The 26,969-nt window shown below is 46.3% G+C and overlaps 1 protein-coding gene across 1 annotated transcript in view; it reads left to right on the forward strand.

Annotated features, from left to right (window-relative positions):
* Window positions 1-22,989, forward strand: part of KIAA1671 (KIAA1671 ortholog) — a 64,263-nt gene extending 41,274 nt beyond the window's left edge. The window contains exons 7-13 of the mRNA XM_005421429.2: window positions 12,745-12,863; window positions 17,306-17,558; window positions 19,029-19,203; window positions 19,364-19,491; window positions 19,717-19,850; window positions 20,008-20,090; window positions 20,474-22,989. Coding sequence (XP_005421486.1) covers window positions 12,745-12,863; window positions 17,306-17,558; window positions 19,029-19,203; window positions 19,364-19,491; window positions 19,717-19,850; window positions 20,008-20,086 — 888 coding nt within the window. The 3' untranslated portion in view covers window positions 20,087-20,090; window positions 20,474-22,989. The remainder of the gene's footprint in view (window positions 1-12,744; window positions 12,864-17,305; window positions 17,559-19,028; window positions 19,204-19,363; window positions 19,492-19,716; window positions 19,851-20,007; window positions 20,091-20,473) is intronic.
* Window positions 22,990-26,969: the final 3,980 nt, after the last annotated feature.

Below are 26,969 nucleotides of genomic sequence, written 5' to 3' on the forward strand. Positions count from 1 at the left end.
TCACAGCTTGACTTTGGACTTTTAAGTCCAAACTTACGTCATAAACTGAGATGTATTGATTTAAACTCCAAGCTTTTATTCCTGCAGCCCACCCAAGTGGGCTGTTCCCAAGATTCCATGGCTGGTGACACTTGGGGTCCTCTCGTTACCCTCAATCATTTTGGGTTTGTGGTACCAATGCCATGATCTCCCAGCAGCTGGGGAGGGAGCAGAGCTTAGGGAAGGACATGGGGCTGTTCCTCACAACAGGGAATGCTGTAGAAAAGTGGAAAAAACCAGCTTCCAATGGTCAGACCTGTTCAGCTTTGCTTTGAGCCTCTGGCTTAATCATTATCCTGTGCTGATAGCAGTCACTGGCTGGGACGTGTCCTCTTTGAGGCCATGAATGGCACAGTGAGCCACGTACAGGTGCTGGCGCTGCCCAGGTGCCCGTTGAGCAGCAGGACGAGGGTGTAGGTGTAGGATTCCCAGTGGGAATCTTCTGGTGGGGGTGTGAGACGTTCCCTGGCAGAGCCACGTTCCCCAGGAAGGGTTAAAATCAGTGAGTCCACGTGACGTATGCAAACTATGAATCATTCCAATAGATCTGTGCAACTCCTGCCTGCTCCGGAGCCAGCAGATGCTGTTCCCTGCGTTGCCATGGGAACCCTGCCTGTACTATAATAAAGCCCAGCCCAGCTCCTTCCTTGGGCAGACCTCTGCGGCTGGTCACCTCCTCATTGTTTCCTCCCCGGAGCACAGGGACAGAGAGGAGGGATCAGCATTCCAGAGGCAGCAGCAGCAGCGTTTCTCCTGCCGGTAACCTCGTGTGTGCCTTAGCAGAGCCAGCCTGGGAGGCAGCCGTGCTGCAAACAGCTGTGCATCCAGAGCCATGTGAGCACAGGAGGAGTGGGGACAGTCCCTGTGTTTGTCCCCCACTTGGAAGCAGAGGAGCTGATGTCATCCAGCAGCTCTTTTGGCAGGCTCTGAGCAGCCCCGCGAGGAGGGCTGGACGCATTTCCCTGCGCTGCTCCGCAGTTCTGCCCGCCCGGGAGAGCTCTCCAGGATGGCTCCGGAGGCAGCAAGGATGGTGAGGAGGGGATTCTGCTGCTGACAGCCTGCTGCAGAGTTTTCTGAGGAGGAGCTGGATTCATTGTTGAGAAGATCTAATCGATTTGCTGCTAAATGGATTGTATAGGAGCACCAGAACTTTGGTCAGTGTACTCTCACCTGTCGAGCGGCCGAGCCAGGAGAATAAGATTTGTTTTATCCTTCTGATATTTACAGCAGAAGAAAAGCTTGGCTTAAAAAGGGAGTTGCTTTTCCTGCTCTGAAATGAGAGTGAAAACCTAATTCTCTGCTTGCAAATGGACTCGTTTCAAGTGACTGTGTCAGGATTTAAACATTGATTTATCTCTTTAACATGGCTGAATTAAACATATTTTGATGGAACTCTGCAAAGCCGATTGTAAGTAGGAAAAGTCTTTTATTTTTTCCTACTTGACAAATACCAATCTCCCACCTCACATCTTTGGTTATTTAATTTTAGGAATATGCTGAGGGTGATAGTGCAATGCTGTTTACCTTAGCTGGAAATATTTTATACATGGAATCACTTTTCGCAAAATAAATCAGGGTTGTTAAGGAGAATATATTTTAATTGCTACTGAATATTGATATTTCATCTCTGCTGGAAAAAAAAAATAAAAAATGGATTACCTTGGAGACAAACTGACAGTGGCACAAACTCACATGACCCAGTGGATGGGCACAGTGCGGAGATCCTTGCAGGAAGCACTAAATTTAGTCACTACTGCGGTGGCTCATGAGCGGAGTGGAGGGGAAGGTGGCACCAGGACTCCTTTCAAGAGAACCTCTTCCTTCAGGCACTTTGCATCCCGGAGCAGAGAGTCCTTCCGAAGGTTTTCAGTGCGGAGTCAGCAGAGGTTTTCCTCTCTGAGGAAGAGGCAGCCCAGCTCAGAGCCCCCCGAGCTTGTAAGCACCTTTTTGAGACCCTCAAGGGGAAAAAAAAAATCAGTGCAAACCCTCGGGTTTGTTGCAGCATTTTATCTCCTAACAAAACCTCCCTCCTGTCTGCTTTTCCATCTAAAAACAGCCCCCAAAACACCTCCAGATAGTGCTGTCTGTCTGTCTGCTCCCAGCTGCTTTCTTCCTGCAGCACAGGTGGATGTTTTCATTTCAAGATTTGGGGAATGGGAAAAATATGGTTGATTTTGAAGCAAGACAGTAAGGTAGGACATGTATTGGTCTGAAATTAGAAAGTTAGGCTGAAACTGGGCTGGTGTTGGTCAGTTCCCCAGCAGGCCAGCATGGCTTTGGGTGTGCTTCAGTATTTGTGATTTTCTAGTAAAAAATGCTTCAAGCTGAATTTGTAAGAAGAGTGAAGTGCTGTCACTGTGCAGGCAACATAAAAGATCATTATTTCCTTCTTTTATTGAAAAATATGGGGTTTTTCTTAGAATGCTTCCTACTTTGTCATGCCATAGAAGCAATAGGGTCAGTGTGCCTTGTGAAGGCTGTGGCGTGGCAGAGGCAGGGTGCATTTCCTGGAAGCAAAGGAAAGGTGAAGAGCTCTTGGTTCCCCACAGTTCTGTACCACACAGAGCCTTTTCCCCACCCTTTTCCATTGGTCTCCAGATTATTTTCAGGAAGAACTGTGTATTCCATGGCATGGCAAAGAGGAGGAGGAGAGGCTGGTTTTCTGATGGCTGCAGCTGCCATGACTTTCCTGGCCATTACTGACACCCCCAATTCTAGTTCTGGCACATCTGCAAAGCAGCAAAGGTTTGGGGTGATAGGGAGTGAAAGGGAAGCAAATCTGGTTTATTCTGTTTATTTCATGGAGAGGAGCTGAAACCAGTGGTTTGAGTTGTACCTGAAACTGGTGATTTAAACCCAATGTTTGACCAGTGACTGTGGTTGAGTTGTGTGGAAAGGGGCCCCAAGCCGTGGTGCCAACATGTGGGTAAATCCAAACTCTCTGAAGTGGCTAAAATGTTTTTGTTTCTTTTTTTATTATTAAACAAAACAGTTACTCATTGTGAAGTGTAAACACAGGCAGCTCTGGCGGGGTTTGCTCAGGGAATGAGCGCAGGTGACGCTGCATTCCTTGGGCAGGTGTGGTGTTTGAGTATGGCACTTTCCACTGCTCTCTATCAGCACTGGGTAGAGCATTTCTGTCCCAGCTTGCTATCCATGTCCTGTTTGGACAGACTGGGAAAGAAAATAGTGTCAAGTAAGCACAAAAGAATGAAGAAGAAAATATTTGGTAACCACTGTTACAGTGTTAGCATGGTGAAGTTCTCTTGGCTTTTTTTTTTAAGCTGGTGGTTTAGATTTATTGGAATCATCTGAATGAACAACTCGTGTAGAAGAAGGCTGAAAAATGGGAATGTGAAACCTGCAGAGGACAAATGTTCTGCTGTCCTACCCAGCACTGCTTACAGAGCAGAAATCAGGAGACATGGGGTGACCTTTTCACTTAAGTCCCTGGTGAAAGTGCTGGAGCTGCTGTTCCTCTGTTTCAGCAGGCATTCTGCTTGTGCTTGGCTTTAAGTGGGAATTTGGTTTCATTTGGGCTCAAACTTAAGGTCTGAGCACTCCAAGAAGTTTGTGGTTGGTGCCATTGTGTCTGTGGCAAATGCTGAATACAGACCCGGAGCTGGTATTTTTTACTTGATTGCAAGTCTTAGTCCTTGGAGCTACTGACATTGTGCTACAAAAACCTATGGGATGAGTAAAAAGTGTGTAATTAATGTAAGCTGGTTTCTGTGCTGCTTTGGGGCTGTAGTGTAGAGCAGACACTCGGGGCTGATGGAGTTTTTAAAGAAGGAGCAGCTGTGCCCATGAACTCCTGCCTGACACAGCCAAGGGCTTCCACCTCCCTTCCCTGCTGCCACTGGTGGCTGCTGGTGGAGAACTTGGCCTCGTACACAGCACAGAAAGCTCTCCAAATTCAACTCAGGCAGCACAATTTAAGTCAGTGTGAGTAAACTTCTTCACCCTCACATCTGCGAATCCGTAGCTGAGCTTGCAGAAGCTTTTGCTTTGCACTGAGACCTTTTAAATAGAAGCTGATTTTTCTTTCAGGTATTTTGATGGAGTTAATTGTCCATTTTCATCTCATGTCATCAGCTTGGTGTCTTTGTAAGAGGAGCAGAGATACATGCATTAAACATGGCCTCAGATTTAATCAGGGTCTATGGGTCATGGTTCTATTATAGGTGTGAGATCTGGTTTCACAGCCAGCACTGTTCTAGGTCTTGAGGTTTGTTGCCATACAATAAAACCAGGGCAAGCTGTTTGATTCCCTTGGCTCCACTTACACTGCTAAAAAAAGTCATGGAAAACCTCAGAGGTGTTTCACACAGAACAGCAAAGATGAATTCTGGGGCTGAGTGTGGTCGATGTGTTTTACCTAAATTGCTCTGGTACATGCTAAAAATAACACCTGAGTGCATTTAGGAGTGGTTTGCTTTTGGTATACCAGGCAGTCAAAGAAAATGTTGTTTTCATTCAAAATTCATCTGGTACTTAGTTTGGATTCAGTTTTTAATTCCAAAATAAAGATGGAAGTGGAGTGATTTGTTTGATGCATATGCTGGGAGGGCACTTAGTCCTTTTGAGGGTTTTTGTTGAATTCCACAGCCCTTTCTCTGTTTGAGAGGCTGAAATTCCCATCCTAGTTTTTATTAGTCTTCCCAGATGTTTTATTCTAAGCTTGTGCAGCTTTTTGCTGGGGAAAGCTGATGGACTCTGCCTTTTCCCCTTGAACAGGATCCCTTTCTGGAGCAGGGCAGGGTCCTGGTTTGAGTTCCTCCCCTGCATTCACCTGGGACTGTGTCTCTGCTTATAAAAGAACTTTGATCTGCACTGCCTCTTATGTTGTACCCTAATCTATCTGCAAAAAGTTTGTCCTTTGTGGTGAACATCCTTCAACAAATGTTTTGTAAAGAGAAATTACTACAAGTTGGCACTTTGATTCTGAACTTGGAATAGGTACAGGCCCTACGGTGAATGGTTGCTGAATTGTTCTGCCCTAATATTCACTGAGAACACAGTGAGTTGTTCTCAAAAACAATATTTTGGTACTATCAGTAAATGGAATTTTAATCTTTAAATTTAATCTTTAAATTCCCAGGGAGCTGTTAGGGTAAGGGGAAGCAAGTTTGCAGCAAGCAGGCTTTAAAAATGAGTTGTTTGTCTTGTTTGGGGCTGGGGGGAGGAGTGAAACTGTTCAGTTTAATTAATGAAGATACAAGGGCCAGTGCTGAAACAGTTCCTGCTTTTTCATTCTTAATAATTTCTCTTTGGTTTAACAGGCCATGAACGTAGCTGGCAGATAAATCTGGGCCAGAAACCCATAGTGATGGGCATTTGGTGGCTGCCTTTGTTGTTCTCTCATTATTTTGGCAAGAATAATTATTTAAACGACTTTACTCTGTGATTTCGCTTATGCTCATTGCAAGGAGTTGATTTTTACCATGCTCTTAAACAAGAAGAAAATAGCATAAATAGACTTAGAGCTGATATTTTCTGCTCATCCACCTTGCTGCCTTTTTTTTTTTATAAGCTGTAAGTGACAGCTTTCAGGAGAAATAAATTGTATCATACAAAAACTTCTCTGAATGCAAGCCTTGGAATCATAGAATCCCAGAAGAATTTGGGTTGAAAGGGAGCTTAAAATAACCAGTCCCACCCTCTGCCATGGGCTGGGACACCTTGCAGTATCTCAGGTTTTTCCAGCCTGGTTTTGGGCACTTCCAGGGATCCAGGGGCAGCCACAGCTTTTCTGGGCACCCTGTGCCAGGGCACCACCACCCTCACAGCCTCCCTATCCTGGCAATCCATTTTTATTGAAACTGGTAATATTGTGAAAGTTTTGGGAAACGTTCACTGGGGGGTAACTGTGTGCGTGTTTTGACTGCTGTCTCCTAAAACATCTCCTGAGCTGTGTGTTGAAACGAGCATGTTTGTTATTCACTTGTTGTCAGGAAATCCTATCACTTTCTCTACATCTTTAATTCCAGGCTTTAAGCTAAGGGGAGCTTTTTCTCCCAGGAATGTTTGTTTGAAGTTTAACTCGTGTGTCAGTTAGCTGTGTAGGGGAGCTGTGAAATGCAGCATTTGGAGTAGGAGGTGTTGGTTTCAACTATGCAGCTTTTCAAAAAAAGCAAATTATCCCCTCCTTGGCATCCCAGAATGAAATTGCCTTGTTCTGGCTTGTGCTTCGTGCGGTGTTGAAGTCGAGGGATCCTGTTCCAGGTTTTATGAACTCTGCTGGGAGTTACACGTGCCCTGGGCAGAGCCTGGATCCCCTCTCACTGCTCAGCATCTTCCTGACCCAGCCTCTGGCTCCTTCCTGCTGCCTTGGCTTTCTTAGGGCTTCATTCCTTATCAGCTCAGGCTGGAAAGGAAATTTAATCTGATGACATAGGAGAGGTTTTAAAGATGTTCCCAGCTAGTTCCTCTGCTGTGCTGTGCTGTTGTACGTTCCCACCTCTCAGAGGAAGTGCTGTTGTGGCTCACCCAGCCCTAGCAGGGCTTATATTTAGAATTAGATTTTAGTCTGCTTTTTGCACATTGGGTCAGCCTCTGCTCCATCTTCAGCCTTGCCCTGAACCACCTGACCTGTGTGTGGTGAGTGCTCACAGCCAGGCAGAGCAGCTCGATTTGCAGGGTAGAAAAAAAATGACAAACTCTCCAATGTCTTTGAAATGCTCTGTGGAATGAGGAGGAGAACAGCACCAGGAGTCCCTGCAGGAGCAGGGAGATGATGTCACTGCTTGGTGGTAACCAGATCCCTGGCAAAACCAACTTCATCTGCATTCCTCTGACCACATTCTCTGCTGGGGCCAGAATCCATGCAGGGTGGACTTTGGGTCTCTCTTTGCTGCTGCAGCCTGTGCCAGGGCTTCACCACCCTCACAGGCAAGAATTTCTTCCCAATATCTGATCTAAACCTGCCCTATGCCAGTTTAAACCATTCCCCTCCACCTCCTTGTCCAAAGTCCCTCCCCAGCTCTCTTGGAGCTCCTTTAGTACAAAAATCTGTAATTTTTGCTGGGCCTTTCCAGGGAGAGAGGGTTGGGATTCAGTCCTGTGCAGCAATGGGGAAGCAATGGAAATGGGGAGAATTAGACCAGTCACCCTCTAAAAACAACTCCTGTTTCGTAAGGGAAATGCTGTCAGGCTTTAGCATCAGGGATGTAATTGGTGGTTGGGTATCATATCCCTGTGGAAGAGGCAGGGAAAACTCACATGGAAAGGCAGCCCAGGGTTGCATAGCAACAGGGAGGCTGTCAGGCCTGATGGCATTTATGAGATGCTTGGTACTGTGGGACTGGAACGTACTCCACTGCCCATGGGAGAGGGAAACATCCATTATTTAAAGGATTTTTGAGCAGAGCAGTGGAGCTCCTTAGGATCTGAGAGAGCTGAATGTGCTGTGTGAGTGCTCACAGTCACATGGGGCACACGTGTGTTTCTCCAGGCACTGTTTGTGCATTCAGCAGCAGCAGCAGCTCCAGTTTTTCACATAAAACCAGTTTTTCACAGGACCTTAAAGCTCTGTGCTGCCCAGCCCAGGATGCACTGGGGTCAGGGGGATCATGGAATGGTCTGGGTTGGGAAGGACCTTAAAGCTCATCCCATTCCAGCCCCTGAGAGGGGCAGGGACACCTTCCACTATCCCAGGCTGCTCCAAGCCCTGTCCAGCCTGGCCTGGGACACTTCCAGGGATGGGCAGGGAAGCATTTCTTCCTGACATGAGTCTGAACCTGCTCTCTGTCAGTGGGAAGCCATTTCCCCTTGTCCAAAATCCCTCCCCAGCTCTCTTGGAGCCCCTTTAGATACTGCAAGCCATAGTAAGGTATCTCTGGAGCCTTCTCCAGGCTGAACAACCCCAATTCTCAGCCTTTCCTTATGGGAGAGCTGCTCCATCCCTCTAATGATCTTCACAGCCTCCTCTGGACTCACTCCAACATCTCCACATCCCCCCTGCGCTGGGACCCCAGAGCTGATGCTCCACCTGAGCAGGCACCACAGCCACTCACTGCCATCTCCTCACCTGCTGACCACCCTGGAGGTGGCTGGGTCAGGCTGGAGAGCCCTGGAGGTTCTGAGATGGATTAATTCCCTTAATGCTGCTCTTGGGGCTGGTCTCCAGGGATGGGGCAGTGCTGTCCTGTTTAGGGGTGTTGGGGAGGCCTGGGGAGCTTTCCCTCACGCTGGAGGTCTGGAGCTCATCCCTGAGCTCAGCTGGGCAGTTCCTGGAACTCTTTATCTGGGGCTGCAGCAGGGAGGGTGGGGGCAGAAGGTGCTGCCTCAGCCTGGAGCGTTCCCCAAGGCACTGACTCCATTCAGCAGTGAATTAAAGCAGGAGTTGGCTGATCTCACCAGTCTGAATCCCACCTGATTGCTGGGAATTAAGAGGAGCTGGAGCCATGACTTACTCCTTATGGGCAGCATTCATTGGATGGATAGTAAGTACAGATGGAAATCCTGGGATCCTCTTCCCACTTGCTGTCTTGGCATTTGGGTACTTCCAAATTAAAATCTGCGGGCTATGACCCTTAAACCCTCTTATTGTGGTGGGATTTTCAGTGTTGGTTGGTCTCAATCAGAGGTTATGTTCTGATAATTCTGTTAGTGCTCTAAAATATGTAATTCACCTCTTAGTCCTTCAAATTCTTAGAGTAACTGTAGAATAATTTAGGTTATAAAGGACTTCTTGTGCTCATCAAGCCCAGAATCCCATTCAAAGCAGAGTCAGCTACAAAATAATATCATAAGATATGAATAGGTAGAGGTCTGTTGCATCTTCCTGGCATGCTGCAGGGGAACAGCTGGAATACTTTTTGGGATTTGTAAGAACTTGTGATCTCTGCTAAAATGCAGTGTCACACTTAAGGGGCAATTTGACCACATTTTTTGCTGCTTTATTTAAAGTAAGCAGAGGGAAAAATGGAAAAAAAAAAAGAAAAAGCAGCCTTTTTCAAGAAATCAGCACCATTTTTTCTCTGAGTTGTATATTAACAAGGCAGATGGTCAAAACTTCCTTCCATTGTGCAGTTCCTCTTCATACCCAACCCATGCCAGTGGAATTTAGCTCTGAACATTCACACTCAAGCTGTGGGCTGTCACTTTGGCTGGCTGATGTCTCGGGCTCCTTGGCAAACAAAGATATTTTTGAAACTGTCTGTGCAGCTTCTGACTCAGGAGATCTCTCAGAGCTGGTTCCTCCTGTGCCAGGTCTTCATTTCCCATCAGTGCAGGAAGGTTTTGCTCATAAATGTCTGCATTGACCCAGAGTTAGGGGTAATTTTGGGGCTGGTGGGACCAATGTTGTGTGTGCATCGTTTTCAGGAACGGGAAATTGCAGGAGTAATCAGCCCTGGAGTGTAGCCAAGCCCAACTTAATTCCAAGGGAAGACTGAAAGAGGCATAATCATAATGGCTCATTTTAGAAGAACCAGAGGCAAAGCAGGACACAGCTCAGCTGCTTGATTTTATAGAAAAATTAAGTAGATTTTTTTTCCCTAGCTCCTGGTGTAAGAATTGGGAAGTTAAACATCAAAGCTTGGAGAATTACAGCATTTGAAACCTGAATCAGGCATGGGTTTTATTTGATTTGGGAGATTTTTCTGTCATCATAAATTAGAAAAGTTCTAATCTGAGTTTATCTTGTGTGCTAAAAAGACACCAGACCCTTCTTTACTGCTTTTTCCTTTGGAATTATTGGTTTTCCAGTTTCCTGAGTATTCTGTTTATGGAGGAAATGGCTGTACCTTGCCTGGCTTCATGTGTTGACTGCCTTGAGTCTTTCAGGAGTGTGATGACAATAATAGAAAAGAGATCTTCAAAAGAAAAGCTAAAACTCTTCATTCTTGCTAATAATCATCTTCTGGCAAGGAAAATCTTCCTGGGTTGTTGTCACTTCCTTCCTCAGCACCCCCTCTCCTCTGAGCTGCTGCACAGGCTATAAATTGCTTTTCTGCACTGCTCTCAGTGCCCCCAGCCAACACCTCCTCCACCAGCCAAGGAGAGGATCAGCTCCTCTTCCCACTCCTTATTTTTCTGCTTGGTACCTAGAGAGCATTTATTTTTTTCAATTAATCATTTGGCACCTTAAAAAATATGTGTTGGAAGGGTCTGAATACAATCAGGGAAGAATACAATCATCTTGAAATAAGCAGCTTCCTCCAGAAGCAAAATGAAATAATGATTCTGAATGTAACAAAGTCTTCAGAACACAGAGAACTCTAGATTTCCTAGAGTTTGCAGTGTTTTATTCCTGACATTTAGACTTTGTTTGTTGTATTGAACTTCACAGCGCCTTCAGAAGCAGCAATTTTATTTCTTTTTCAGGCTTGTTTTGGGTTTAGCACCCAGAAATAACTCTCTGCTAATGGTGTCATTCTGGGCAGCAGTGTAAAATGTTGTTAGGTATTACTGAGCCTTCACAGGAGTGGTGTCTTTGCATCTAAACTTGACCCCTGTGGCTGCTGAGCCGTTGTTATCTGGGCTGTCCACACCCCTCCTGCACAGCCCCCAGGGCCCTGATAACTCTCTGCTGTGTAAACAAGGGCTCCCCACTGCTGCACGACAAAAGCTGCTCTTCTGCTCCTGCTTCTGAGCTTTTTAGTCTAATTTCTAGCAGAAACAGCATGAGTGCTTGCAAATAAAATGGTGCCATGTGTAGAGGTAATGGGCTTTAGTTGTAACCGGTGGAAAACACCGTACAAATGGATTATAAGAATAGGGTAACTCATGATGTGGGATTGGCATTGCAAAAAAAAAAAATCACAATAAGCATCAAGGTAGAAAATAATCCCCTGAATGAGCGTGGACAGTTGGGAGGGAAGTGAGAAGAGCCACTGGTATTTGTTAGTGCCTTTCCTAGAAGGGCAGCCACCAGCCATGGCCACTGGGTGAGAGCTGAGCCCAGAGTCCCTGGAGCAAATCATGGGACTGGGAAGCTGCAGAGGGAATTTGTGGAAGGCAAAACATACAGCCAAGCCAAGCAGGAGGAAATGCCCTGTGGTTTCTAGGAAATACCAGACTGTCTCCTGTGCTGGAAGCAGCATGTGCCTGGCTCACATTTGGAATCTTGTACCTGGCATGGACTGGGAAATGTAAGAGCTTAACTCGCCTCCAGGCATTCATGTACTTTTCTCTATTTAGATATCTCTGTAGGATAGGTTGGGCTCCATCTTTTTGAGGTTTTTTCCCAACCTTAAAGATCCTATGATTGCATAAAGTGTAAGAACCGGTGAATTCTGGGGCTGCAGGAACATCTGGAGAATGAAAAGCAAGAAATGTCTCTTCCATGTAACTCACAAACTGAGCCCGTTTTACTTGAGTATTGCAAAGAGAATTTAACTTGGTCTTTCACTTTGAGGTGCATGGTGATAGTTGGAGTAAATGGTGGAGCCTTTTGTATTTTCCTTGCATTAAAACACAAACAACTTTGTCAGCAGCAAAAAGCAAAACAGAGCTGGAGAGTGGCTGTGGCCACTGGGAAATAAGAACTGGTTATGAGAGCTGGAATTGTTGTGGGACTTCTTCAGGAGCCAGGTGTCAGCACTACTGAATTCTTCTTAATGGTTTTATAGTCTTAAGGCAGCATTCTTTAGGTGTAGAAAATTAAGGAAACAAACATGCAATCTCTCCTTTTCCCCCAATAATATGAAGGAATTATACATATTAAATATGGGATTTCTTAATTATTGTTTCTTTGTGTGTGCTACCTGAAGAGGAATAGTTGTGTTCTAGTCCAGCAAAGTGTTCTGCTCAGTGAGTTGGAGGCAGGGGGTACTTAGAAAGAGAGAAAAATCCTTGCATTTTTCCAAGGGCAGGTGGAAAACCATGTAATTTGCTGTCAGATAAAATCTTGATAAGCAAAACTGATCTGGAGCTGAAAGCCATGTTTGTATTTGTTCAGGGTAATGAAGGTGAAAGAGACCAACAGTTAATTATCTGCTCCCAGTGTAGGATTTCAGGAGCTCTTGAAGCTCCCTGAATAACTCTGCACAACCACAGGGCTGGTTGACATTGGTGTGCTGTAAATCTGGGGTGCCAGCACTGACCCACTTCTCTCCCTGGAAATCTGAGGGCCTGGGATCCACTCATTCCTTCTTAGGAAAGCAGCAGATCCATGAAATAAAAGCAGTCAGGAAAGGAGAGGTCAGAGTAAAACAAAGCAAACCCACTGTGGTCTGTCCCGGGTTGGGTTTGGATGTTACATCTGTTTGTAGAAGGCTTTTTGTGTCTGGCCCTGTGGTTATTTATTTATTTATGTATTTATGCATTTTATTTTGAATGTCTTCCAAAGAAAGCTTGAAAAAAAAAGGATCATTTTATTAAACCAAGGAAAAGAGCAGTGGAGTTGATGTTTGCCTGCTGTGCTTGTGGGGATGAAATATCATTCCCAACACAATTCCTTGTGCTTGCATAGGTGCTTTGAGAAGCTCTGTGCAACCTAAGATAAGAACAATATTAAAGCAGCATAGAGTTCCTGAAACCAGGGAGTCATCTCCAACCTCTAGGATCCTTTATTTGCCCACGAAAACAATTATTGTAATTATTGTTCAGAGAATTGTCGCTCCGACTCCACAGCAGTTCTTCGTGTTTGAGTTCATTTCCCTGCTGAGTTTAATTGTCAGATTCCAAGCCATTATTGCCAGTAAAACCTGTTAATCCCTCAGCCAGGGGCTGGAGCACTGACTGGAGGTGTTTTTGCAGGACCAGCTGAGAAAATGCTTCTCCAGGCAGCCGCCGGGGGCGAAGGACACGGACACGCTGGTGCAGGAGCCCGACAGCCAGTATGGCACCTGGAACGAGCAGCGGCACAGCAGCGACAGGTGAGGGCTCTGCTCAGCTCAGGGAGGAGGGGAATGCTGCAATCCCACCAGCCCAGAGTGCTTTCATGCTGGAATGGCCTTAAAGATCTTCTCATTCCAACCCTTGGCCGTGGGACACCTTCTGCTAGAGCAGGGTGCTCCAAGCCCTGTTCTTGGACACTTCTATTGGCGAACTACAATGATTAAGTTAAAATCACATACACAAAATTATGCATATAACAACATCTCTTGCTCACAAAGTTTAATGAGATTTCTTTTTCCAGTAAACCTGTTTAATTTCATCTTCTTGCACTCTAAGTCTTCACTTCCCTGGGAACATTTCCACTGCCAGCCCCACGGTGTCACATCCCGTGGGGACCAAGCGGTGTCACAGCCTCGTGCTGTGCTGGGGGAACCTCCAGGCTGGGGCATTTCCCACTATTGAATTTTCAAACTTCCATTTGCTTTTGCCAAAGCATGCTGTTACCAAATCTCTTGTGTTAACCAAGTCCAAAGTCCATCATCTGTCTTGTGTCCCCCAACATTCTAACACACTTCTATTTGGTTTCTTTGTTTTTAAGTCTGATTTTCTATCATTGCCTTTCCTTTAAAAATACTGCCAGGTGAGGTGAATGGCAAAATCCCTCTGGAGCAGGGACTCTGGGGCTCAGGTGGGGTGACTCAGGGTTCATCTCTCCATGCCCACATCTCAGACTCTCAAGTGTTTTATTGGTAGTGAAGTGGAGGATGAAATGTAATATCAGCTGAGTGAAACTGATATTGAGTATTGCTGATGCTTTTCTGTTCTTAGAATGATTTAGTGAAATAAGCCCAGAGCAGCAAAGTGTGAGGTTTTTTATAGTTCACACCTGTTGTGTAAATTGCAGCTTGATCTACCCTGAACTTGTATCATGTCTGCTCAGTGTGGTATGAAAATAGCATTTTATCTGGTTTCTAATGCTATACTTGTTGGGATCTTACAGCAGACATTAATGTCAATTACGTTTGGTTTGTTCTGCACTTGAGAACAGTGTGTTAGGAATATTTTTATTGCTTATGAAATCAGGGTAACGACCAGCTCGAGGCTCAGCAGCCAAGTGAGTGCCAACAGTGACAGCCAGGCTGCTGTAAAATTAACTTGGATTCCAGGATGGTACAGACATTTCTGAGATCAGTTTCTTAACAAAGGTGCTTGTCTCAGCTTCACAGCAGACAGCACTGGAGAGTTATTTCAATCCATCCATCCTGATTAGAACAGCTCCACCTAAACATTCCGGTTCACTGAAGGATTGGACTCAATCCCCTGTGCTGGAATTTTGTTTGCACTGCAAGAAGTGTTTAGATTTTGCCTTTTTTAAAGTATAATGGTGACAGTGTAGAGACTCTTCAGCATTTTACCGCCCCATTGCTCTGCTTTATTTTGACTTACAGCTCATTGCAGGGGAATTACTGCTGTATTAATTCAGGCACTTGAAGAGAAATGAGATTAATGTACTTCTAAGTAATGGAAGTCTTCCTGGAATGTATTGAACGTGCATTTTGTCTGCAGTTTATTTTGGATGAAGTCCCTGCCAGGAGCAGTGCAGACGTTCTCCTCACATTGCTGTGGGTGCTCTGAGCAGGGCTCTGCCTTTGGTGCCTCCTGCTCACCCCAGCTGGAGGCAGGAACTCTCAGGAGATGTTGCTGGTTCAGTTTTCCTGTTTGGTCTGGCTGCCTTCCCTGGGAGCATTTCCACTGCCAGCCCCACGGTGTCACATCCTGCAGGGACCAAAGGGTGTCACAGCCTCCTGCTGTGCTGGGGGAACCTCCAGCCTGGGGCATTTCCCACTATTGCAGCCATGCAGGGATTATTTTAGGAGTGTTCCATTAGTGCTTCTGTGAATGACCTCATCTTCATGGAATCAGAGTCCTTAAGGTTGGAAAAGACCTCCAGGCTGGCTGAGTCCAACCTTCACCTGAATCCCACTGTGGCCATTAAAGCAAGCAGTGCCACCTCTGCTTGGCATTTGGACACTTCCAGGGGTGGAAATCAAAAGCCAGAACTTCATGGCAACAGGATGAACACTGTGCTTTCCCTAGATGAGCTTGTGGAAGGTGAAGGAAGGAGTATTTTCTTCTAGAACTGAGTCACTGCTGGAATTAGCATAAGGAGCTCCTCCAGTGGGCTTTGGCCAGTAACTCCTTGGGATGTACAGGGATGAAACCATCTTCTCCCATTTGGAGGCATTAATTGGATTTTTCTTTGTTTATCTAAAAGATTTTAATGTTTTTCAAGTGCTTGAATAAGTTTTTCCAAGTTGGCACAGTAGAAAACTCTTTTAGGTTAGAACAATCTTCATAAGGAAAATTATTGTTTTTTACAGGAAAGGAATTGGTTTTAGGTGGTGGAGCCATACAGCTCTGACACCTCATTTCACAGACACCTTTTTATGGCCTCTCTACACTGTCTTGCTAAAACTAATTAAATTTAATTGCAGTTGGAAGTGAGGATTGCTGTCAGTTTATTTTCCATTGTGATAACATCCTGCTGGGTTTGTCTGCTCCACGTGAGGGATGATTTCTCAGAGAAGTGTCTGTAAATGTACCTGTGGAGCACCAGGGGCATCTCATGGATATGCTCACAAACCCTGAAATCTTAATGAAGTAATAGAAAGAGGTGCATGATATATGTCAGTAATGAGAACTGAAAATATGTTCTCAATTTCATTTTTCTGAAGGGAATTTTCCCCCTAATTAGCTGTTCACTGGAAAGAATCCACTGCACATAACTGGGTTTGGACTCCAGGAATCCCTCCCACATTTGGGGATGAGCTGTGCCACAGGGGTTGGTGTATGGGGCTGTAATTGTGCAGGAACTCCAAAGGAAAATCCATTGGGAACGTTTGGGAATGAGGAATTACCAATCAGTGCTAATTCAGCTGGATTTCTATCACATCTTGCTCTCAGCTATTTCAAATTTAAAAACCTCAGTGAATTGTATCAGCTGCAGCCCTGGGGTGTAGCAGGGAAGAAAGAGACTTTTTGGAGACATGCAAATCCAACAAGATCCTTTCAACACACACTTTAATTTGCATGAAAGGTCCTGCAGATTGTCCCTCCTCTCTCCCTTCTTCCATGTTGCAGTGGCTCTAAAGCCTAATGCTGCAGATACCAAATGTCATTTGAAGCAAAAACCATAGACAAAAGCTTTCCCCCAGAGCTCATTAGTGCCATTCTTAATTATCCTGGGGCCCACTGGTGAGGGAGGGAAGCAGCATTCCCTGTGTTTGTGTGCTGGAAACCCTCTGGGCAGTGTCTGCTCTGCCAGACTGGACATTGTACCATGTACTGGTGCTGATGGAATGCTGTTAACCAGCAGGGAACTCCTGAGTGGTTTTCTCCTGGGGTTGCTGTACCAAATACTGAGGTTTATTGCTTTAAAGATGTGCATATACATGGTTTTTTAGGTTTAGAACAGTTTTCCTAGGTATGTACCCAAGAAATGCTGCTTAGTGGCAAAAGACTTCTATCAAGAGGAGGAAAAAAATCAGAGCTAAATCCTTTAAGTTTTGTTTTTTTTAGAAATTTAGAAGCAAGGGAATTAGAAGCAAGACAGCCCAATTTTTACTGACAGTAGAGTCTTCCTATTTCAAATAAAGGCAGACACAACTGTGTCCAGCTTTCAGTCCTTACCCTGCAGCTCATTCCTGTCAGTGCAGGCCATGGGAGGAATTTTAGGAACACACTGGGAGCATCCCAGCACCGGGGAGCAGGTGCTGCTGCCCTCCTTCGTGAGGCAGGAGAAGCTCTGCCCATGGAGCCCTGCCTTAGGCTGCCACCTGGTGCCCAGCTCTCTTCAGCTCCAGCATTCCTGAAGATAAAAATTCCTCTGGCTGGGTGGAATCCACCCCAATCCCCAACACACCATGAATCCAAGGGGTGAGGGCTTGTGGTGGTGTTCACAGGGGTCTTAGGATGAGGGAAGAGATTAGAATGTTGACTCCATGTTTCAGAAGGTTTCATTTATTATTTTATGATATATATTATATTAAAACTATGCTAAAAGAACAGAAGAAAGGATTTCATCAGAAGGCTAGCTAAGAATAGAATGGGAATGATTACAAAGGCTTGTGACTGACCGAGACAGTCTGGACAGCTGGGCTGTGATTGGCCGTTAATTAGAAACAACCACATGAGACCAATCACAGACCCACCTGTTGCATTCCACAGCAGCAGATAACCATTGTCTGCATTTTGTTCCTGAGGCCTCTCAGCTTCTCAGGAGAAAAAATCCTAAGGAAAGGATTTTTCATAAAACATGTCTGCGACAAGGGCTGTGCCAGCAGAAGGGATCCACACCCTGGTACTCCCAACTTTCTGTTCCACTTTTATTTAACCCCTGCTGACCACGTGTGATCCAGCCTGGCCTTGCAGGTCTCTGTTTGCCTTGAGCTCTCACAGATTCCATTTGCTCCACTTGCAGCTTTGTGGGAGAATCTCCCTCCCTGGACAATGAGGTGGTGTCGGGGCGGAAGCAGCCGGCGGGCAGCCACCCGTCCTCGCTGTCCTCGCAGACAGAGCCTCCCTCGCTGCCTGAGCACCATGACTTCTCCAAAGAGCAAAGGAGCACCAGCCTGGACCGTTCCAGCACGGACATGGACTCCACTGATGGCACTGATGTGCCTCCTGCAGGGGACACACTCCCTGAGGACAAGAGTTATTTCTCCTTCATTGATGTGAGTTGCCATCGGGAGTTCTCTCAGTTAAGCCCTCCCCCAGTTCCTTCTGGAAACTCTGCAACCGGTTTTGCCCTGCCTTTCCCACTCTGAATTTTCCCAGCTGCTTTCCTGCCCAAAAAGTTTAGGATCAAAACTACAGAATTCTTCTAAGTCTCTGTGGTGTTTAGGTTCTAAGAGATTCCATGAAGCTGCTGGCCTTGGATAATCAATCATGGAATCCCAGACTGGTTTGGGTTGGAAGGGATCTTAAAGCTCATCCAGTTCCACCCCCATCCACACCTTCCACTAGACCAGATATTCTCCAAACCCCATCCAACCTGGCCTTGGACACTTGCAGGGATGAATATTGGAAGCATAATTAAATAACACAAACAGTCAGTGACTGCTGTGCTGTCAGCCATGCACATTTAAGGCTGTAAGGACCTTCACTAACATTTTTCTTATTTACGATTGGTTTCTTCCCACAGTAGCTCACAGTTGCATTTTAAAGGATTTTTTTTTATATTGAAGAATCTTGCAGTTGGTGTAAAACCAGGAGTTTCTTGCCATACACAGTTAATGAGATCTAGTGCTGCAAGAAATTAGTTTGGAAAAATCTCTCTAAAATCATTGAGTCCAGCTGTTCCCCCAGCTCTGCCAAGACCACCACTACCATGTCCCCAAGTGCCACATCCACACAGTGTTTTAACACTTCCAGAAGGTTTTGTTTTGTCCCTGGGCCACTAAAGGTGTCTCTGTAAAACGTTAATAGCTCTAAGTGCAGCTGGCAAGTGCTGTGTGAAAAGTAGTTTATTCCTGACTTGAAATCTTTTGAAAAAAGGAGCAAACCCCCATCTTCTGGAGAAGGGGAGGCTCAAAGATATTTGGTGGTTACAGGCAAATCTGTTACAGGTAACAGCACATTGCTTTAAGCAAGTAAATAAATTACAGCTCCTTATTTTGCTCTGTAAATGTTACTGTTTATTGGATGTGTTGGAAATGACTGATCACAGAAGGTTTCTGAAGGCTGGGACACTAAACTTGGAGTGTCCTTGTTGCTGGTGAGTGGTTTTGAGTGTTTGTGGCTGGCAGGGAAGCTGCAGCTCTCCTCTCCAAGGGAATTTTGTGTAGTTGTTCTTTTTAGATCCCAGTCTTGGGATTTGCCTTCAGCTGCTACCAGTTAGCAAGGCCTGTGTTCATAAAACACTCTAGGAACTAAACTCCTGATTATTGCAGTTATTTTTTATATTAATTTAGTGCAAATCATTCATGCAACTCAGGTATGCACAGCCTAGAGAGATCAAAGGATTACACCCAGTTAGCCACAAAGTGCCATGTCCTCCTCATACCCTCTCTGTAATATGGTATTAAGTGACTACAATAATAATAATCACACAAATACCCATTTTAATTGGTGAACGCAATCAGGTGGGCTGGGATTTCACTGTGGGGGATCTGGGGCTCATTCCCAGGTGTGTGTTTGTGCAGCACACAGATGTCCTGGACTCCAGTGCTCTGAAGACTCGGGTGCAGCTGAGCAAGAAGCGCCGGTGCCGGGCGCCTGCGTCGCACTCGCTGCGCAGGAGCAGAGGGCTGGACCTGGAGAACAGGTTCTCCTTGACAGAAGAGTCAGATAATGGCTGGATGTTCAAAGATTCCACAGGTAACCCCTCAGCTACCTGGAGTAATTGGTTGTGGTCAGCTTGAGTGCAAGGGCAGGAGTTGGTAAAAGGTGTTTTTTAAATACTGCCCTTTGGACAAGGCAGAGATGAAAAGCCAGCTGATGGTTTCCCCCTCTGCTTTTTTTTTTAACAATAAATTAGAAGAGAAGAAAACTATGCAACAGGAAGATTCTGAGGAGGAAGACAAGATCCAGCACACTCCGAGGTCATCTTCTGTGCAAGCCCAGAGACTGCCTGTGTTCCCAGGGATGGATCACTCTGTTCTCAAGGTGAGCTCAGGCAGAGCCCCGTAGGTGGGAGATAAACCAGTTCAGTACCTGCAGGTGCTTTATAAGGAATCCCCACCAATTCAGTACCTGCAGGTGTTCTATAAGGAATCCCCTCATCATTTCAGGACATTTTTTTGTTTTTATAAATCTGGAGTGATCTGTTCTGAATTAAAAAAAAAAAGCCTGGATGCTGGCTTAAAAAGCTTTCTTTATTTTTATCTTTAGGCCCAGCTGAGGAAAAGACAGGAGTCTGAGAGCTCTGGTGACACCGGCTCTGCTCAGCTCTTCAAATCTCCCAAAGCACAGCTCGGCACTCCCGGCAGCAGAGTGCTGCCCTCCAGTGTGGAAAAGGAGGACAGGTGAGGGAATCCCAGCGTCAGGAAAAGGCTCATGCTCTTCTTGGTGGAAGGAAAAAATAATGCAACAAGCTGTACATTCCTTTTTTGTTGGTGTTGTTTCTGTCAGGAGTTTTCATAATGAAAGAATAAAGAGGGTTGTTTTTTTTTTATATCATAGGTCAGAAGAAAAGTCTCCTCAGTGGCTGAAGGAGCTGAAATCAAAGAAGAGACAGAGCCATTATGAGAATCAGGTTTGAAAAGGTACTTGGCTAGGAAGGGGGGCTTTGCTGGGTGCAGGTGTGCAGTGATAAACTCACATTTCCTTTGATGTGCTGGTGTCACCGCTGTGGTGACACTGCCCTTACCCTGCCCTGTGCACCAGGGGTGCCAGGGGCTGGTGCCCCTCCACTCCCAGTCACAGTTCCACTGATTCTCTGCACATAATTTGATTTCCATAACCCTCACTCTGTTGGAATTTCAGAGTTTGAAACCTTTGTGTGGTTTCAACACAATTCTGGGTGGCTCTTAAGCACTTAATGCATTAAATAGACACAACCAAGGTGGCACTACAACAGAAAACACATGTTAAAGTTTTCTTGTTCCAGCTGACCATATCACACCCTTCCTTCTGTTTTCCTTTCCAGACAGTGATTCTAACTAGGAGAAGATGAAGAAGTTTAACAGAAGCCTTAACTCATCTGAACCTAAACCCCCATGTCATGTTGCTGCTGTTTGCTTCCTGCCTCAACTGCTCTGTGCATGGTGCCTTCCTGTTTTGTGGAGAAAAGCTGCTTCAATTCATAGTCAAATACAAAGCTGTGTCTGTCAGGTCAGGGGGGACAGTGGCACTTCAGAGCTGCCTGCCAGGAGAACCTCCCTGGGTCACAGTTAGCACTTAGAAAATCTTGGGAAAAAGAGATATTTGGGAGTGCTGGGATCCAGGGAACTCCCCTCGCTGTGGAACACACTCTGTAGGTGTTCACCTCTGGGAGTTGTGTCTGGCTGGGCTTTGTGTTTGTTTATGAAAATAATAATTTTAATCAAATTTATCTTTTTTTTTTTTTTCCTTTGGTGAACAACTAGTAAGCTCCTATTTAGAATGAAATTTGTGGAAGGTGATAGTGGAAGAACAAATCATGTTTACTGCCATATTGAAAAAGGAAACTTGATTATTTTTTGTAAAATGTATTTTTGATTGGCTTGTATTTACATGTGATCTGCTGACCTGGCAGATGGAGATAATTTTTAGATGAACAAAATGTTAACTTTTGTCACTCTTGAAGTGGTATATTCTGTGTTTTGTCAGCATGTGGAAAAATTGCTTCATTGGAATGTCTTTCCTAAAAAGGATCAAGCAATAATGTCAACCAGTTCTCTTTAAAAAAAAAAAAGTAAAAATATGTAAATACTGTTTTTATAACAAAAAAGGAAGGGAAGAGGGAGGATGTTACACTCATATCAGGGTTCCAGTTAATTGTTGAATGTCACTTTAATAGCAGTTCAAATAGTCACACTTCATATTTTTATTTGTTAATCTGTAAATACCAGGTTTAAGTTTTTATTTTTATGCTGATTTTGTGGGATAACCTAAATGTGATCTTCAGTTTCTCAGATGATTTCCTGTCTTTCCTTTGGCAAGATGTGCTGATAGCAGAGTACAGATCTCCTGCACCACACGGGTGTTTGGGTATCCCTAATTCTCAGATATTCCCTGTCTCTGGACACTCATTCTGAACCACCAACCACCATGGCCATGGAGGACAGACTCGATTCTTGCCCCAGATAAGTGCTCTTTCAGTAAATAACCTTCAAAAGTGTGGTGGCCCAGGCAGGGAGGTGACTCCAGGTGTTCCTCAGGCTCAACCAGGAAAACATGGAGGAGGGAAAAGGAGAGTGGAGTGCTCTCATCACCTGGCAGAGCTCCTTGGGCTGCACTCCCCACATCCTGCTGAGGGGCTCCTCTGGACACAAACCATAAAGCACCAGCACTTCAGCTCCTTTTCCTTTTTGTCTTTTTTTATTTTATTTTTCCCCAATCAGCGTTTCGGGAGCGTGGCTCCCGTGGGGCCTGCTCAGGCCAGTGTCTGTCAGGCTTGGAGCTGCCAAAACCATGTGCCAATTCACCTCATGGAGGAGTCACAGGGGGGGATTTGCAGTCCCAGTCTGCAGGAAATAGCAGCAGGATGAAATAGCAGCAGGATGGCAGGAGACAAGTCCCATCTGCACATCTCTCGCTCCCGGATTTTATTCCGGTGGCAGCTCCCTGCACTCCCTGGAGATGAGATGGAGACGTCTGTCTGATGTAAAAGTCTCTTTCCCCTGTTGCTTTGCCCTGTTTCTCATGGGAGCTGTTGCCACTGTTAGTTTGGCAGCCCCTCTGCTCCCCACAGAGCAGTGATCCCCAGGATTCTGATGGAATTTTGGGGATGGGCCGTGTCGGTGCAGCCACCACCATTACCCAGCTCCTTTTACAACCTTGCACACATTTCCTTCCCTCTCCTTTAGGTGATGGTGGAAAAGGTGACTCTTGGTGTGGTTTTCTTGGGATATATTCCTGTGGCAGCACCCAAGGGTTCCATGGTGTGTGGCACTCACCTGGGCCAGCCTGAGCAGCAGGTGAGGAGGAGGATGGTGGCTGTTCTCACTCACATCAGGTGGGGCCTCCCACGTCCAAAAATCAGCCCCTGCTCACAGGAACATCCCCACAGGCTGCGTTTTCCACTTCCACAGGTGACAGTGTTGTGTTCCCAGCAGCTGGAGGATTTACTGGTTCTTGGTCTAGGCCAGAAATTCTGTAGCTGTTTGTGCTGAGGAAACTGAGGGGATTGACACGAGGTTTCCACACAGCCCTTGAATGTGTTTGCATTTCCACATCTGCTTGGACAATGCACTGAAATTACTGTATTGAGTAGTTTAACCTACTACTGAGAAATGTTTAATGCTTAAATGTCTAATTAAAGAGCATCTTTAGAATGTTGTCGAATGGGAAAGTGTTTTTTTTTGCTCTGTTATTTCTTTATATTGTACATGGATTAAATATCGACTTCCTTCTCTTCGGGTTATCGCTCTGTAATAAAAGATATATAAATATGTTATTACTTCTTAAATGATAGAACAGACTGTAATACACTTTATATAATTCTATTTTAATTCCAAATAACGCTTCTTGGAATTTTTTGTGCTTTCACTTTTGTTGCCATGTGCTTTTTCCTGCTGTTTATTGGAGATGGAAGTGAGCTCTAAGGTTCCTTCAGATGTGCTGCTTCCTCCACTCCTGGATCCTGCCCTGGAGCAGGTTCAGCTCTTGTCCAAAAAGTGATGCTAAAAGGTGATGGAGGCCCTGTAATTTCCTTTGTCTCTCCCCTCACAGCTCCTCAGCTGTTTCTCCTTGCTTAAAAAGCCACATCAATATTGGGTTTAAAGGTGGGATGATGTGTTTTGTGGAGTTCAGGAACACTTTCTGACTGCCCTCCTCTCATGATCCCCAGCAATCCCTGCTCCGGGTGTTGTGTCAGGGGCTTGCACAGCTGCTCCATTGCTTTTTATTGGAATTCCCAGTTGTGGATTTCTCCCTTTTTATTTTTCTGTTTGCAAATTCACCTTTTTAACATCTGTGAATCTTCAATTTGTTCCTCATCCACCAGAGCCTTTCACTTCCTGCAGAGAGAGGAGCAATGCTTGGTTCTCCAACCTTTGACATCCCCAGACTTTATTCCAGAGGATTTAACCCCCACACACCATCCCCTTTCCACTCCCACAGAAGTTTGTTTCACCCTGTTCTTTCTTTGCAAACTGAAATGCCCATGGGGCAGATTTGGGAATACAAAGTGTGACCTGTAGAAGGTTTGGAGCAGCAAATCCCAGATTTCTGCAGGGATGGTGTGTTTCAGGGGCAGGTGGGCAGTTCTGGGGTGCTGCTCTGCCTCACGAGGTGTATCCAGGTACAGAACCTCTGGGGGGAGTTCCCAGGGCTGTCACTGCTGTCCCCAAGCCAGCTCTGGGGGTAAAACAAACTATTGCAGTGGAATCCAGAGCTGTCACCGTAACTGTGCTCCCTGTCAGCCCAAGGTCTGCACCTCCCTGAAGGACACTGGTGCAAGAGCAGCTGCAGCCAAGTGAGGGAAGTGTTGGATCCATCCCTTCAGCCCAGTGCTGAGAACAAAACCAGGTATTTGCTTTAATTCCTTTAAAAAATGGGCTTTTAGGAGGTGAAGGCTTCTGGGGCCAGGTTGGGCAGGGCTTGGAGCACCCTGATGTAGTGGAAGGCTGGGGGAACAGGGGGGCAGAATGAGATGAATTTTGAGATCCCTTCCAACCAAATAATCCTGTGATTCTGTGAAACCACTTCCATGGAGCTTTAAAGGGATTTGGGGTGTTCTGGCTGGGACTGCAGAGTCCAGGCCTTGTTCTGCTCACCCTGGGAGTGGAGAAGGGTGGAGAGTGGGAATCCTTCCCCAGCTGGTAGTGAGCTCTTTTCCTGCTCACTCAAGTATAAATGTATTGCAAAAATATAATCTGAAATAACTTCTGTTCTTCTGGTGGGATTGGTAGAGGAGGAAAGCCAAGGTCTGGTGGTTTCTGGGTTTTTCTCAGTCCATATTAAACAAAATGGTACCAAATCTGGTTTTGAAGGAGCTCTTGTGGAGATTAAGCTTTTATGTTGCTCCACATAGCCTTATAGAGTCTGTCAGTCTGGGTCACAATAAATACATAGATAGAAATTACATAGATAGTGTGATAGAAATCCTGTATTTTGTGTTACACAGTTTCCCAGGGAATAAAGATATTCTGTCTGCTGTATTTTGTTCTGCACCATTACAGTTCCAATTTAGCTTTGCCAGATATTAACAAAAAAAAAATCTATTTTCCAGCAGTCATTTTTCAAAGGGATTTAAGAGGCTGACAGTGAGAGGAAATTGAGGTCTGTTTGGGAGAGGCATCAAGGAGATCCAGTGCCCCTTCTGTCATGTTTTTGGAATTGCCTTGACAGTGTGGAGAGCTGGGAGAGGCAGATCCAGGGCCCTGAGGCCGTGGCAGAGCTCGGTGAATGAGGCTGCTGGGAAGGAAGGGACTGGCACAGGAAATTCTGCGTTTCTGATTTGTTGAGGACAGCTGATGCTGTGTTTGGTGAGACAGAAATGAATCCATTCCTCCTCATTCCGTGCCTCTTGGAGCTGTGAGACAGCTCTGATGGGAACAGCAAATCTCCATCAGATGGGCAGAGTGGGGAAGACTCAGTTGGAGACACCTGGGTCATCCCTGTCACACCAGGCCTGGAGCATCACCCAGCAAGGCCAGGGGTGGGGTGGGGCTGAAGGGCCTCAGTCTAACACATACAACAGGAGAGGTTTCCATCCCTCTCCCATTCAGTTTGTGGATTCACTTTTCTGGCAATTTCAGTTAAGATTTAGGGGGTAGCTGTTGGTTTCAAGATGAGCCACGCTCAGAGCAGGTAGAAAAACCTGCAAGGATTGTAGTAAATTGGGATTTGTGCAGCTGAATAAAATGTTCCCTGAGGAATCAGGATGGTTTGAGTCTGAAGGGACTCTCAGAGGTGAAGAGGGAGTCAGGCCTGCTACCAGCAGAGTGGAATGCTCCCAGTTTGGTGTGAAATGCTCCCAGTTTGATGCCTTACATCACCCTGTGCCTGTGAAGATGGACAAACCCTTGTGCCAGGCTCTAGAAATGCCTCATCACACACCCAGGATGTGTTCCCAGCCTGTTCCTGGGAAATGCCGGGCAGGGAGCCAGACTGGGGGCAGAGAAAGAAAAGGAACTCGATGGAGAGAATCTGCTTAGGGCCAAAGTTCCAGCAAGAACACCAACCTGGAAATGCTGAGCTGCTCCAGCTTCCCACTGAGCTCCCAGAGCTGCCCCCAGCATTGCATCACACCTTGCATGGAGCCCTCACAAACAGGGACATTTTGCCCGGTTTTTGCTTCGTGCTGCACTTGGTTTCCAGGCTAAACCCTCCCCAGGTGTGTTTGTAGGTTGGGATTCAGCTCAGCCCTCCCCAGGTGTGTTTGTAGGATGGGATTCAGCTCAGCCCTCCCCAGGTGTGTTTGTAGATTGGGATTCAGCTCGTGGGTTGGTTGAAGGTAAATCAGCTGGAGAGGATGCGGTGGGTGCAGAGCTTCCCACAAAGCTGCTCCTGGATAAGGGAAGGCTGGAGGTGGGAGCAGATCCTGGCATTTGGGAGAGGGGTGCCAGAGCTGGGGCTGTTTATTGCTTTGGGGTGCACAGAGGCTCCTGAGGAACCTGGGTGTCACCCTCCTCACAAACGGGGCCATTTTGCCCAGTTTTTGCTTCGTGCTGTGCTCGGTTTCCAGACTGAACCCTCCCCAGTTGTGGTTGTAAGTTGGGATTCAGCTCAACCCTCCCCAGGTGTGTTTGTAGGATGAGATTCAGCTCGTGGGTTGGTTGAAGGTAAATCAGCTGGAGAGAGTGCAATGGGTGCAGAACACAAAGCTGCTCCTGGACAGGGAAGGCTGGAGATGGGAGCAGATCCTGCCAGTGGGTGAGGGGTGCCAGGAGCTGGGGCTGTTCATTGCACCGAGGCTCCTGAGGAACCTGGGTGTCCCGTCTTGCTCACAAACGGGGCCATTTTGCCCGGTTTTTGCTTCGCGCTGCTCTCGGTTTCCAGGCTTAAACCCTCGGCGGCGAACTGCTGATGGCAGAGTTTTCCAGAGAAGCTGGCAAGAAGCAGCGTGAACGTGCTGATGTGAGTTTGGCCGTTAATCTGCAGTAACCCGAGCGGCCCGCGTGCGGGGCCCGGCCGGCAGCGATGGCCGTGGCGTTTCCATGGCCCGCCGCGCTCCCCGCGCTATTGAGCCGCGATCTCATGGCTGGAATTCCGTGGACGCAGCTGCTGCATCAGCGCCCGCCCGGGGAATTCTGCTGCTCTGGTCAGAAGCAACCCCATAAATAGCGGGGCCGCCCGCGCCGCCCGGCACAGCGGAACCACACGGACAGGTAGCACTGCTGGGACTGCAAAGGGGCCTCCACAAAGAGTTGGTGTGTCTGAGTCTGGGTCAGACGGGGTTGGTGAGAAGTGAAGCTGCAGGGTTTGATTCCAAGCTCCTTTATTCGTCTCTCAAGCCCCTTGTTGGCGTGGCGTGTTCCAGTGTTGGAGCAGAGTTT

The sequence above is a fragment of the Geospiza fortis genome, unplaced genomic scaffold, assembly GCF_000277835.1.
Source record: "Geospiza fortis unplaced genomic scaffold, GeoFor_1.0 scaffold408, whole genome shotgun sequence".
NCBI classification, from domain to species: Eukaryota; Metazoa; Chordata; class Aves; order Passeriformes; family Thraupidae; genus Geospiza; species Geospiza fortis.